The 14,147-nt window shown below is 44.7% G+C and overlaps 1 protein-coding gene across 3 annotated transcripts in view; it reads left to right on the top strand.

Annotated features, from left to right (window-relative positions):
* The window catches only part of ptpn21 (protein tyrosine phosphatase non-receptor type 21), a 114,183-nt gene that overhangs the window by 30,970 nt on the left and 69,066 nt on the right, over positions 1–14,147 (top strand). For 2 of the 3 annotated variants that reach the window (XM_068038843.1, XM_068038846.1), the window contains exon 2: positions 8,253–8,543. In XM_068038843.1, coding sequence (XP_067894944.1) covers positions 8,364–8,543 — 180 coding nt within the window. In that variant the 5' untranslated portion in view covers positions 8,253–8,363. Of the gene's footprint in view, positions 1–5,342; positions 5,515–8,252; positions 8,544–14,147 lie in introns of those variants that run through there. The other variant, XM_068038844.1, reaches the window with a different exon arrangement.

Genomic DNA, 14,147 nt, shown 5'->3' with positions numbered 1-14,147 from the left:
TGAAAAGCATTTCGTCCATTGGCACAATCTGACTCATAAACTGCCACTTTCTCCCTGGTCCTCCTGCTTTCTGACTGGCAGGAGCACTATTGTGTTGAAGTCAGGCCAAATGTTAAGAAGTTGGAAGGGTGGTTGTGGGAGAGTAGAGGTGTAGGGATGGTGGGGGAAATGGGAAAATGAGTACAGGAGGGTAGAAAGTCTGACAGCACTGAAACAGGCCCTTCGGCCCACCGAGTCTGTGCCGACCATCAACCACCCATTTATACTAATCCTACATTAATGCCATATTCCCTACCACATCCCCTCCTACATTAATCCCATATTCCCTGCCACCTACCTACACTATGGGCATTTACAATGGCCAATTTACATATCAACCTGCAAGTCTTTGGCGGTGGGAGGAAACCGGAGCACCTGGCGGAAACCCATGCGGTCACAAGGAGAACTGCAAACTCCACACAGGCAGTACCCAGAACTGAACCCGGGTCGCTGGAGCAGTGAGGCTGCGGTGCTAACCACTGTGCCGCCGCTGTGCCTAGATAGAAGGTGGTAGAGGAGGGAAAGAGTTCTGGATCTACGTGGTGGGGGAGCAAAGTGGTAGTCAGGGGGTAGAGGAGGACAGTGGAAGGAAGCAATGGGTGAAGGGAATAAATGATAGCCATGGGGAAAATCTTTGGGGAAGGGGTTATACAGCTGGAAACTTCCATCAGTGGTGGGTTGCCAGGCTCCCAAATGACTGTCAGCCGACCAAGGTTGGCGTAAAGGATGATGGGGAGCTCCCCCGTATTTGAGAATGAGATATCCTGAGCCATTAACACGAATATCATTCGACCACAAAAAGCCCTGTTCTAAAACTGATTAGGAGGAGCGGAGGCCAACGAATAATTTGGATTTGGCAGCTGAAGTTTCGATTAGGGTTTCTGGTGGGGTTCAGCGATATAAGATGAGGCGTTGAGGGAGGGACTGTTAAATCTTTTGGAATGTCCTGCTTGGCTCCCTGACCTCCAGCCCATGGAGGCTGCTTGCCTGTATAACACATGATTGGTAGTGACAGGCTTATACAAAAAGCACAATACTGCGGATGTTGGAAATCTGAAATAAGAACAGAAAATGCTGGAAGCACTCAGCAGGTCTGTCAACATCTGTGAGGAGAGAAACAGGGTTAAAGTTTCAGTTCTGTGACCGTTCATCAAGTTTACAGGCTTATACAACCCTTATACAGTCTTTCTTTTGGGCCTCCTTATCTCGAGAGACAATGGATACGCGCCTGGAGGTGGTCAGTGGTTTGTGAAGCAGCGCCTGGAGTGGGTATAAAGGCCAATTCTGGAGTGACAGGCTCTTCCACAGGTGCTGCAGAGAAATTTGTTTGTTGGGGCTGTTGCACAGTTGGCTCTCCCCTTGCGCCTCTGTCTTTTTTCCTGCCAACTACTAAGTCTCTTCGACTCGCCACAATTTAGCCCTGTCTTTATGGCTGCCCGCCAGCTCTGGCGAATGCTGGCAACTGACTCCCACGACTTGTGATCAATGTCACACGATTTCATGTCGCGTTTGCAGACGTCTTTATAACGGAGACATGGACGGCCGGTGGGTCTGATACCAGTGGCGAGCTCGCTGTACAATGTGTCTTTGGGGATCCTGCCATCTTCCATGCGGCTCACATGGCCAAGCCATCTCAAGCGCCGCTGACTCAGTAGTGTGTATAAGCTGGGGGTGTTGGCCGCTTCAAGGACTTCTGTGTTGGAGATATAGTCCTGCCACCTGATGCCAAGTATTCTCCGAAGGCAGCGAAGATGGAATGAATTGAGACGTCGCTCTTGGCTGGCATACGTTGTCCAGGCCTCGCTGCCGTAGAGCAAGGTACTGAGGACACAGGCCTGATACACTCGGACTTTTGTGTTCCGTGTCAGTGCGCCATTTTCCCACACTCTCTTGGCCAGTCTGGACATAGCAGTGGAAGCCTTACCCATGCGCTTGTTGATTTCTGCATCTAGAGACAGGTTACTGGTGATAGTTGAGCCTAGGTAGGTGAACTCTTGAACCACTTCCAGAGCGTGGTCGCCAATATTGATGGATGGAGCATTTCTGACATCCTGCCCCATGATGTTCGTTTTCTTGAGGCTGATGGTTAGGCCAAATTCATTGCAGGCAGATGCAAACCTGTCGATGAGACTCTGCAGGCATTCTTCAGTGTGAGATGTTAAAGCAGCATCGTCAGCAAAGAGGAGTTCTCTGATGAGGACTTTCCGTACTTTGGACTTCGCTCTTAGACGGGCAAGGTTGAACAACCTGCCCCCTGATCTTGTGTGGAGGAAAATTCCTTCTTCAGAGGATTTGAACGCATGTGAAAGCAGCAGGGAGAAGAAGATCCCAAAAAGTGTGGGTGCGAGAACACAGCCCTGTTTCACACCACTCAGGATAGGAAAGGGCTCTGATGAGGAGCCACCATGTTGAATTGTGCCTTTCATATTGTCATGGAATGAGGTGATGATACTTAGTAGCTTTGGTGGACATCCGATCTTTTCTAGTAGTCTGAAGAGACCACGTCTGCTGACGAGGTCAAAGGCTTTGGTGAGATCAATGAAAGCAATGTAGAGGGGCATCTGTTGTTCACGGCATTTCTCCTGTATCTGACGAAGGGAGAACAGCATGTCAATAGTCGATCTCTCTGCACGAAAGCCACACTGTGCCTCAGGGTAGACGCGCTCGGCCAGCTTCTGGAGCCTGTTCAGAGCGACTCGAGCAAAGACTTTCCCCACTATGCTGAGCAGGGAGATTCCACGGTAGTTGTTGCAGTCACCGCGGTCACCTTTGTTTTTATAGAGGGTGATGATGTTGGCATCGCGCATGTCCTGGGGTACTGCTCCCTCGTCCCAGCACAGGCATAGCAGTTCATGTAGTGCTGAGAGTATAGCAGGCTTGGCACTCTTGATTATTTCAGGGGTAATGCTGTCCTTCCCAGGGGCTTTTCCGCTGGCTAGGGAATCAATGGCATCACTGAGTTCCGATTTGGTTGGCTGTATGTCCAGCTCATCCATGACTGGTAGAGGCTGGGCTGCATTGAGGGCAGTCTCAGTGACAGCATTCTCCCTGGAGTACAGTTCTAGGTAGTGCTCAACCCAGCGGTCCATCTGTTTGCGTTGGTCAGTGATTATGTCCCCCGATTTAGATTTGAGGGGGGTGATCTTCTTGATGGTTGGCCCAAGAGCTCTCTTCATGCCATCATACATTCCTCTGATGTTTCCGGTGTCTGAGGCCAGCTGAATATGACTGCATAGGTGTTGCCAGTAGTCGTTTGCGCAACGCCTAGCTGTTCTTTGTGCAGTACTTCTGGCTGCTTTAAGTGCTGCGGATGTTAAATCGCTGGGGGCTTTCTTGTAGTTCAAAAGTGCAATGCGCTTAGCGGCTATGACAGGTTCCAGCTCTTCATTATGAGATTGAAACCAGTCTGCATTTCTCTTCGCACTTTTGCCGTAGGTAGTCAAAGCTGACTCATAGATGGCGTCTCTGATGTGGGCCCACTTGGTCTCAGCATCCCCTGTGGGAGTGTTTTGAAGGGCTGTTACAAGTGAATTTAGAAATTTTTGTAACAGCTGTGGGTGAGAAATTCTGCTCGTGTTGATGCGCGGGTGGCCCTTCTGCTTGGAATGATGCAACTTCTTTGGTCTGAGTCTAACCTTGCTGCACACCAGGGAGTGGTCGGTGTCGCAGTCCGCACTGTGGAAGCTGCGTGTGATTTGAACACTGTTTAAGGCGGCTCGCCTTGTGACAATGAGGTCTAGCTGGTGCCAACGACGTGATCTTGGGTGCCTCCATGAAACCTGGTGACAGGGTTTAGTGTGAAAGAACGAGTTGGTGATGCAGAGGTTATGATAGGTACACAACTCAAGCAGTCTCTGCCCGTTCTCATTCATCCTTCCAACGCCATAGCGCCCAAGGCAGGCGGGCCATGAGTCATGGTCGGCCCCAACCCTGGCATTAAAGTCCCCCAGCAGGAATAGGTGTTCGGTGTTGGGGATGCTGCTAATGATGTTATGGAGTTGTTCATAGAACTGGTCTTTAGCTTCAGGTGCGGAGCAGAGTGTTGGAGCATAGATGCTGAGTAGGTGTACTGGACCAGAGGTGGTGAGCAGTCGGATGGACAGTATGCGTTCTGAGCCATTTGAGGGAGGCTCTATCATGCTGAGCAAGGAGTTTCTGATGGCGAAGCCCACTCCATGCTGTCTTGGTTCTTCAGGATCCCTGCCCTGCCAGAAGAAGGTGTAGTCTTGCTCTGCTAGAGAGCCACTCGCGGGGAGGCGAGTCTCCTGAAGTGCTGCAATGTCCACATTGAATCTACTGAGCTCGTTGTTAATGATGGCGGTCTTCCGAGAATCGTTGATTTGTGTAAGGTCTTCCAACAGGCCAGGACACATAGTTCTGACGTTCCAGCTTGCAAAGCGAAGGGCTGGTACCTTCTTTCCTTTTTTCATGTTGTTTGGTGCGGTGTATCAGTCCACCTTTCGGGCAATGACCCTGAGCTCCAAGCACCCATTGAAGCAGGCAGACTGTGGCGGGACAGAACCTTATTGACCGGGGGCTGCCCGGTTTGAGGCGGGCGGTAGCTGTCCAGTGAGGTGCAATGACCTCTCCCACCGACAAAGGCAACCCGTGGCGCCCAGTTTCTACGCCAATTTATCTGGACTTATAACCCGTAACTGCTGCCTTCCGTGTTGTTTTAGTCGCTGTGAGGCAACTATGGAGTGACCTCTCCATGGCGCATGCCTGGGCAAATTTATGGAGGTTGAGAGTTGCCCAGTCGTCAAAACCCCCCTCTCGGCCTTTCTGGTGGGGTCCAAAGGAGTGCAGGACACGACGTTTGGCACCAGTATGGCTGCAGGAACTGCCGGAAACATGCCAAAGGTGACACATGACCGCCTACGGGGTTCCGCTCCGGATTTTCACAGTTATACAGTACACTATTCCAAAACCCCCAAAGCATCCATTAATAATGGTCTTTACCTACAAAGAGGCCTACATTTCTTTTTTGACTATTTCTTGAGGCTTATTAGTCCTTTCCCCAATCTGGAGCAATGGCAAGTCCCTTTAACATGGGTAGGTTCTGAACCTGGCATAATCAGTGTTACCAGACTATGCAAACTCCATAACAAGTGGATTATGCTGTTTTATTAATTGAGTCAAGTTCCAGCCTCATCTAGAATAGCCTGTTACCCTCTTTCCAAGTTAAACATTTCTTCCAAAAACCAACTGTGCTCAAAACTCCATGAGCAGGCTCCCTCCATTCCCCTGTAACTATCCGACAAATCCTTAAAAACACCCTTTGTATCCTGTTTGCTTCCAGGTCAAAAGACAACACAAAAGACTGAGATAAAGACAAAGCTACCAGATAACTGTAATGGGGAGAACTACCATCTGCAGCAGACTGTTCAAGGGCCAGCTCAGGATCACGCTTCATACTTAGTCCTCAATTTCCTTCACTTACAGGAGAATGAATGCTGAAGGGGCTGGGCCGTAAAGGTACACATTTTTGGACTTGATCCCTCATTGTGGCTTTCTGGATTATTGTCCAGAAAGACCAAGAGAACGTGACAGACCTCATAGTTTCTGCAGACCTGAGTCGACCTGCTGATGAAAAAAGTCCTCTCTGTAGACCACAGAATAGTGTAACTGTCACTACTAGTTGGAAGTAAATGCGACAACCCCTGCTGTAATGGAGCAATGAATGTAGATGAAACGTGTGCAACATATTTTGTGAAACAGGCTTGTAGTAAACACTACATTTCAAACTTAAATAAAAGCTCTTTGTGAATATTCTGCACATGTTATGTATGCTTGGTTAAATGTTGTCATTAGATGATTGCTGATAAGTGCTAATTTTTACCTGAGTCTGTGTGCCTCCCATCAGGAAACACATTTAGTAGCAATAATGCTGGCTTACAGTTTATGGATGATGAATCTGAATTGAAAGAAAAATATAAAATCAGCTATAGAGCAGGAATTCGAATATAATGGGTAGTGCCACCTTTTAGCCTTTTATTAAATCATGTTAAAATTCACAAAAATGCAAAGTTAGTAGTTCTAGTGCAGAGGATAAATATATGGTGATTAGAGTAGATTTTCATTAGTTTTTATATGCTACCAAGTTCGTGCTGACTCGCTGATAACTTCATTTTTTTTCTTAAATGATGAAAAAATAATTCTACCTCTTGTGGCTATATGACCGATCTGTGTGCAGATGACACCAAAATTGGTGGTATAGTGGACAGCGAAGAAGGTTGTCTAAGGTTACAACAGGATATAGATAAACTGGGAAAGTGGACAAGGGATTGACAAATGGAATTTAATGCAGACAAATGCGAAGTGATGCATTTTGGGAAGTTAAACCAGGGCAGGACATATACAGTGCATGGCAGGGCCCTGGGGAGTTTTGTTGAGCAGAGAGACCTTGGGTGCAAGTACATAGTCCCCTGAAAGTGGCAACGCAGGTAGACAGGTTGGTGAAGAAGGCATATGGCATGCTTGCCTTCATCGGCCGAGACATTGAGTACAAGAGCTGGGATGTCATGTTACAGTTTACATAACGTTGGTTAGGCTGCATTTGGAGTAGTGTGTGCAGTTCTAATCGCACTACAGGAAAGATGTGATTAAGCTCGAGAGGGTGCAGAAAAGATTCACAAAGATGTTGCCTGGTATGGAGGGCTTGAGTTATGAAGAGAGATTGGATCGGCTGGGTCTGTTTTCCCTGGAGTGAAGGAGGCTGAGAGGGGACATGATAGACGTATATAAAATTATGAGAGGCATACATAGGGTAGATAGCCAGAGTCTGTTTCCCATGGTAGGGGTGACTAAAACTAGAAGGCATGGATTTAAGGTGCGAGGGAGGAGGTTTAAAGGGGATCAAAGGGGTAAATTTTTCACACAAAGAATAGTGGGTATCTGGAATGAGCTACCAGAGGAGGTGGTGGAGGCAGGAAGAGTAACAACATTTAAGAGGCATCTGGACAGGTACTTGAATGAGCAAGGAATAGAGGGATATGGAATTAATGCAGGCAGGTTGGATTAGCATAGATAGGCATTATGGTTGGCATGGACATGGTGGGTGGAAGGGCCTGTTTCTATGCTGTATGACTCTATGACTTTATATGATCCAATTTTAATTCTTTGTATGTTTGTCTTTTCAGCTCTCTCTCTCTCTCTCTATCTATCTCTACCGTTGCTCTGACAATTCTTACACAGTTTTAGTTTTGTGTGAAATATTTAATACTGGTGGTATTTCATAAACGAGCTCTGTTTCCTGTATTGCTCTATTACATTTGAAATGCAGTTATGTATGTTGACTTTGCATCAGTGAATTGAATTGATTTCATAAGTAGTATAGTTTTATGGGAAGTGGAGCTCCTCAGTACACCATGTGATTTTCACATACAGATTTGTGGCCAATTTCAGTGACTTATTGTGAAAAGTATTTGAGTGCACTTTTTGCCAGTTTAGATGCAGTCTCGAGGCCTGGATCCTAGCTGAATTTGAGAGAAACTTTGGTCTTAAATCTGAGTAATTTAAACATTGCATGGCACAAATCTTTGGCAAGAGTGTTTTATACAACCCTTATACAGTACACTATTCCAAGACCCAAAAAGCAAAAGCATTCACTAATAATGGTATCTACCTAGGAAGAGGCTGGCATCTTTTTTTTGAAGATTTTTTGGGGCTTATTAGTCCTTTCCATGGGTAGGTTCTGAACCTGGCATGATAAAAGCATTGCCAGACTAGTTGAATTCCTTAGCAAGTGGAATATGCTGTTTTACTAATTGCATCAAATTTCAACCTCATCTGGTATGATCTGTTCCCCCTCTTTTGTAAGTTAAACATTTCCTCCAAAAACCAACTATGCTCAAAACTCCACTAGCAGTCGTCCCTGTAACCATCGTATTGCGGTATTGAAAACTTATTTGCCAACTCAGTGCCTCAGGACATTTCAGTACTTGCTTCATCTACATCTTCCACCTTGATGGATTGTCACTTGGTTATAATCATTATTCCTTGTATTTCTGTCTACCTGTGTGTTGATTTCTTCTTGGGTATTGTCTATAAAGTAAGTTTAGTGTTTTTAATTCTCACCAGGTGTGAAAATTCTTAAACGGATAACTTTTCTCAAAGTTAGAGGCTTATTCCATTTGTATATGAAATAGTATTTCCTTGCAGGAGTGAGGAAGACTGTACTTATCGCTACTAATCCACCACTTTTTGTTTTGCAGGGTAATGCCTCCCAGATGCAAGTGGATAAATCTTCTATTAGCTGCTGATGACTTCTGCATGTACAGTAGAGGGGAAAAAGTACAAGAAATTTAAATTGACTTTATTTTGCCATGCCATTACCTTTTGGAATAAAATTAAAAAGAACACGAAGATATACTGTCTCCAGTAAGAGCTGTTTGGTTGTGCGCATCCAGCTGCTGGATAATGGATTCCTAGAATTCACCCTTTCTGTTGAAAGCACAGGTCAAGAATGCTTGGAAGCTGTTGCACAGAGATTAGAGCTGAGAGAGGTGAGGCGACTTATTTATAGAGCAAAAACAGTGTGGCATTTTCATTTAACTCATTAATGCCAGGATTGTTGTTAACACTTTGAAGAATAATGGTCAGTGTTACATTCTTGGGCAATGCTGTGCCTTTTATAACACTGGGTAGTAATTTACATGAAAATATAAAAAATGAAACTTGGCCAGTTTTTGAGTGCTGTGGCCCTTCGTTAGCTCATGAAGGCAATATTCCCTTTAGTCACTTTTTAGTCCTTTTCCCAATTGTGTCTAAACTTATAATGTGTCATCTAGAATTAAGAGGCTTGCTTGCAGGGGATGTATGAGAAAACCCTAACAATAATTTTCTTGATTTCATTTCTGCAGCTTCACAGGCAGTAAAGTTGTGGAATTCAGAGGCTTGGGGCAATTGTGAGGAACAGGCCAAAAGTTCCACAACTTTGTGACTCCATGCTGTTCTAATGGTCTGTGTTGCCAGCTACTTATAATTACAATGGATTCTTTATTTTAAATCAGAACTTGGAACAGGAGTAGGCCATGTGGCCCTTTGAGCCTGCTCTGTCACTCAATAGGGTCATCCCTGAATTCTGCATCAGCTCTATCCTGCCCTATCTCCATATCCCTTGATTCCCAAAAATCCATCAATCTGAGTCTTGAATATACTCACTGACTCAGCATCCACAGCTCTTTGAAGTAGAGAATTCCAAAGATTCACAAGCTGCTGAGTGAAGAAATTTACATATGAACTAGGAGCAGGAGTAGGCTATTCAACCCCTCGAGCCTCATCTCAGTCCTAAATGACTGATCCCTTATCCTGAGACTGTTACTCCTACTTCTAGACTTTCCAGCCTCTCAGTATCTACCCTGTCAAGCCCTCGTAGAATTTTATAAGTTTTATGCGATCACCTCTTGTTCTTCTAAACGCTAGAGAATATAGGTCCATTCCACTCCATCTTTTCTCATAAGACAACGTTCTCATCCTAGGAATAAATCAAATGAATCTTTCGTGCACCCTGTCTAAGCCAAATATATCCTTCCTTAGGTAATGTCACACTCACTGAAAGTGCAATGATTGAAACTACAGGAACTCAATCTGGAGAGTTATAAAAATTGATTTTTCTTTTAAAAGAATGTAGGCAATGTGCTTAAAAATGGCCACTGAAGGTCAAAAGACATAACTTTGTATATTCAAACTGCCTGGCAAAGACAAAAGAATGCATTCAAAGCTGAGGTGTCAATTACACCCATCCTGAACCCATCAAGAGACATTTTTGAATTCAATGGGTTCTTCTGAAACAAAGGATGTGTAAAGTAGTCACATCCTTGCCCATTGTTGGTCATCCCAGGGAAGATCTATGTCTCCCAACAGAGGCAAAGGTGTCGACCCATTTTTGACCTTTAAAGGCAGCTCTCTGGAGAGAGAGGGAGACCCAGGAAGAAGCATCACTAAAAGCTTGCCCAGCTGAGAGCTGGGAGAAAATTCAGCTAGCCAAAAGGGAAGGTGTCCTGCTGTGAATTCTACCTTTTTAACTTGTGCAGCAGTGAACTGGAAGTGATTCTGTCTTCAAACTAAACTCTCAACCAACAGACAAAGCTACAAACACCTCAGGCCGGCAACCAACGAGGATTTAATCTCTGAGAATTTAACAGGTTTACTGTGAACCTCAAAACCCTACCTCTCTCAAAACTACTTACCCCTTTTCCCCTCTATCTGTCTCTTGTGTGTGTATGTGCGCGAGTGAATGTGAGTAATGCAGTTGCGACAATTTCAGGATAAGGCATATTGTTCCATAAATAATTAATCATCTGTTTTAAACCTACAAGAAAAGCTGTCGCTATCTGTTTATTTGACAAATGAAACACAAAGGGGTTAAAACCCTAATAACAAAAACACTTGCTGCGGTCAGGTGGGAGTTGAACTGTGGGAACCGACCGCACCCGTCACCAACGCTCTATATGATTGCAGGAAGACTTCCTTACTCGTACTCCAGGCAACCCCCTGGCAATAAAGGTTGACATACCATTGCTGTGATATGTTTGTCGTTGGAGGGCAACATGATAGACCTATACTAACTTTGTTCAAGGAAGAGAATAGAAAGCTCTGTAGTCATGAGCATCTTTCTGTGAATAGCTCTACTAACAGGATGAAAAGTATTCAGTTAAGTCAAATCAAAAATTTGTATTTGCCAACTGCTTTTTCTGTGCTTGTTAGTTCCATCTGTTGTGTTTATGGTTTTTTTAATTCATTCACAGGATGTGGGGAGATGCTGGTAGGTCGGCATTTATTGCCCATTCCTAACTGCCTTTGAGAAGGTGGTAGTGAGCTGCCTTCTTGAACTGCTGCAGTCTGTGTAGTGAAGAAACTCCCAACATGCTGTCAGGCAGGGAGTTCCAGTCTTTTGACCCTGTGATTGCCAAAGAATGGCAATATATCTCTAAATCAAGATGTTGTGTTACTTGGAGGTGGTGCCGTTTCTGTGCACCTGCTGCCCTTAGCCTTTTTTGTGGCAGAGGTTGCACATTTGGGAGGTGCTATTGAAGAAGGCATTGAGTCGCTGTAGTGCATTGTGTAAATGGTACACAATGTAACCACAGTGTGCTAATGGTGGAGGGAGTGAATGGTGGATGGGGTGCAAATCAAGTGGGCTGTTTTGTCATTGATGGTGATGAGCTTCTTGAATATTGGAGCCGCATCATCCAGATAAGTGGACAGTATTCCAGGTGACTAATAAATAGCAAGTAACATTCGCGCCACTTAAGTGCAAGGCAATGATCATCTCCAACAAGAGAGAGTCTAACCATCTGACTTTGATATTCAATGGCATTACCATCACTGAATCCCCCAACATCAATATCCTGGGGCTCATCATCGACCAGAAACTTAACTAGACCAGCCATATAAATACTGTGTCTATCAGATAAATACAGCCTGGAGCAGAGCAGAGGCAGTTGAGTGCCAGGAGTGCCATAAATACAGCCCGGGGATCTGAGCGCCGCCTTACATACCTGGAGCGGAGCAGAGGGAGCCAGGAGCGCCTTAAATACAGCCCGGAGATCGGAACGTGGCCTTATCGACCTGGAGGGAAGCAGAGGCAGTCGGGAGCCAGGAACACAAGAAATAGGAGCAGAAGTAGACCATATGGCCCATCGAACCTGCTCTGTCATTCAATACGATCATGGCTGATCTTGGGCTTCAATTTCACTTTCCTGCCCGCTCTTCATATCCCTTGATTCCCTGCGAGACCATCTATCCCAGCTTTAAATGTATTCAATGATGGAGCATCCACGGCCCTCTGGAGAGAGAAATCCAAAGATTCACAACCTTTTGAGTGAAGTAGTTTCTCCTGGACCAGTGGGAACAATCTCTCCGCTTCTGCCCTATCAAGCTCTTTCAGAATCTTGTATGTCTCAATTAGATCGCCCCTCATTCTTCTAAACTCCAGAGAATATAGGCCCGGTTTACTCAGCCTCTCATCATAAGAAACTCCCTCATCCCAGGGACCATTTTAGTAAATCTTTGCTCTGCCTCCGTGCAAGTATATCCTTTCTTAAATGTGGAGACAAAACTACGCAGTATTCCAGGTGCGGTCTCAAAACCCTGTACAATTTTCGTAAGACTTCTTTATTCCTGTACTCCAATCCCCTTGCAATAAAGGCCAACATGCCATTTGCCTTCCTAATAGCCTGCTGCACCTGCATGTTAAGTTTGTGTGTTCCTTGTATGAGTGTCCCCATCTCTCTGAACATCAACATTTACCAGATTCACACCTTTTAAAAAGAATTCTGCTTTTCTATTTTTACGACCAAAGAGAACAACTTCTTCACAATTCCCTACATTATCCTCCATTTGCCGTCTTGTTGTCCACTCACTTAACTTGTCTATATCTCTGCAGCCTCTCTACATCCTTCCCGCAGCTTACCTTTCCACCGAGCTTTGTATCATCAGCAAACTTAGATACATTACTTTCCATCTCTTATCCAAGTCATTAATATAGAGTGTAAATAGCTGAGGCCCCAGCTCTGATCCTTCACTGCCTGCCCACTTGAAAATGTCCCATTTATGCTCACTCTCTGCATCCTGTCTGTTAACCAATCCTCTATCCATGCTAATATATTACCCCCAACACCATGAACCCTTAACTTGTTAATCTTTTATGTGGCACCTTATCGAATGCCTTCTGAAAATCCAGGAATACTACATCTACTGGTTCTCCTTTATCTACCCTACTAGTTACATTCTCAAAAAAATTAATGAATTTGTCAAACATGATCTCCCTTTAGTAAAACCATGCTGACTTGTTCTAATCATACTATGCTTTTCCAAGTGCAATGTTAAGACTTGCTTAATGGTTTCCAGCATCTTCCCAATGACTGATGTTAGACTAATTGGCCTGGTAGTTCCCTGTTTTCTCTCTACCTCCTTTCTTGAAAAGCGGCGTAACATTTGCCAACTTCCAATCTGACGGGACCATTCCTGAATCTAAGGAATTCTGGAAAATCATAACCAGTACATCCACTATCTCTGCAGCTATCTCTTTTAGAACCCTAGTATGTAGGCCGTCTGGTCCTGGGAACTTGTTAGATTTTAGTCCCTCAAGTTTCTCCAATACTTTTTCTGAGTTGATATCAATATCCTTAATTTCCTCACTCTTTTTAGTCCCTAGGTTACTGCCCATTTTTGGTATGGAACTTGTGTCGTCTTCTGTTAAGACAGACACAAAATATTTGTTCGATGCCTCTGCCGTTTCCTCATTCCCCATGATGATTTCTCCTCTCTCTGCCCCTAAGGGACCAACGTCTACTTTAGCTACTCTCTTTGCAGCCTCTGGACTCTCGCTCTCAGAGAGCCATAAATATAGCCCGGGGATCGGAACGCGGCCTTACCTAACTGGAGCGGAGCAGAGGCAGTTGGGAGCCGGGCCCAGAGCTATTTCAGCTGCTGGAGAAACTGAGCGAAAAAAGAACTGTGACATCACAGGAAACTAGTAAGTTGATTGGCCGGTGAGTGCTTTGTGTAAGGGACAGTGTGTGAATAGTTAGCTTAGGACAGCAGCGTTAGGGTAGATCTATAAAAAGAACTAACACTTGAAAATAAAGTAAAGAAAATATAAAAAATAAAGATAAAATTATTAAAATAAATGCCTAAAACACACATCTGTGTAATTAAGAAAAGTATAACTTGAGTTGTAGGTGGCACTAGCATTTAATAAGCCCAGTAAATTCTACTATAAATAGGAATTATTCTAAATTAATTAAGTAAATAATTAAAGTAAATTTAACATAGCATAAGTAACAATGGTAGGACATGTTGCAGCTGTGGTATGTGGGAGATTTTGGGTGCCAAGGCAATCCAGGACAAACATGTCTTCAGAAAGTCTAAGCAGCTAGAGCAATTCCAGATCAGGATTATTGATCTGGAAGCCAAACTGCCAATACTGCGCAACATAAGGGAGGGGGAGAAATACCTGGACACTTTGTTCCGGAAGATGGTCACACCTCTTGGAACAGGGTCATCTGTTTTGGTCAGCAGTGAGGGACAGGAGGATGTGACCGTGAGTGAGGCAGGTTTTCGGACCAAGCAGACAGTAGTGGAGGAGCCTCAGATTTTGCAAT

The sequence above is a fragment of the Heterodontus francisci genome, chromosome 9 (assembly GCF_036365525.1).
Source record: "Heterodontus francisci isolate sHetFra1 chromosome 9, sHetFra1.hap1, whole genome shotgun sequence".
Classification (NCBI taxonomy): Eukaryota; Metazoa; Chordata; class Chondrichthyes; order Heterodontiformes; family Heterodontidae; genus Heterodontus; species Heterodontus francisci.
Note: the sequence above shows the minus strand (reverse complement) of the source record. Positions and strands in the feature narration are given on the sequence as shown.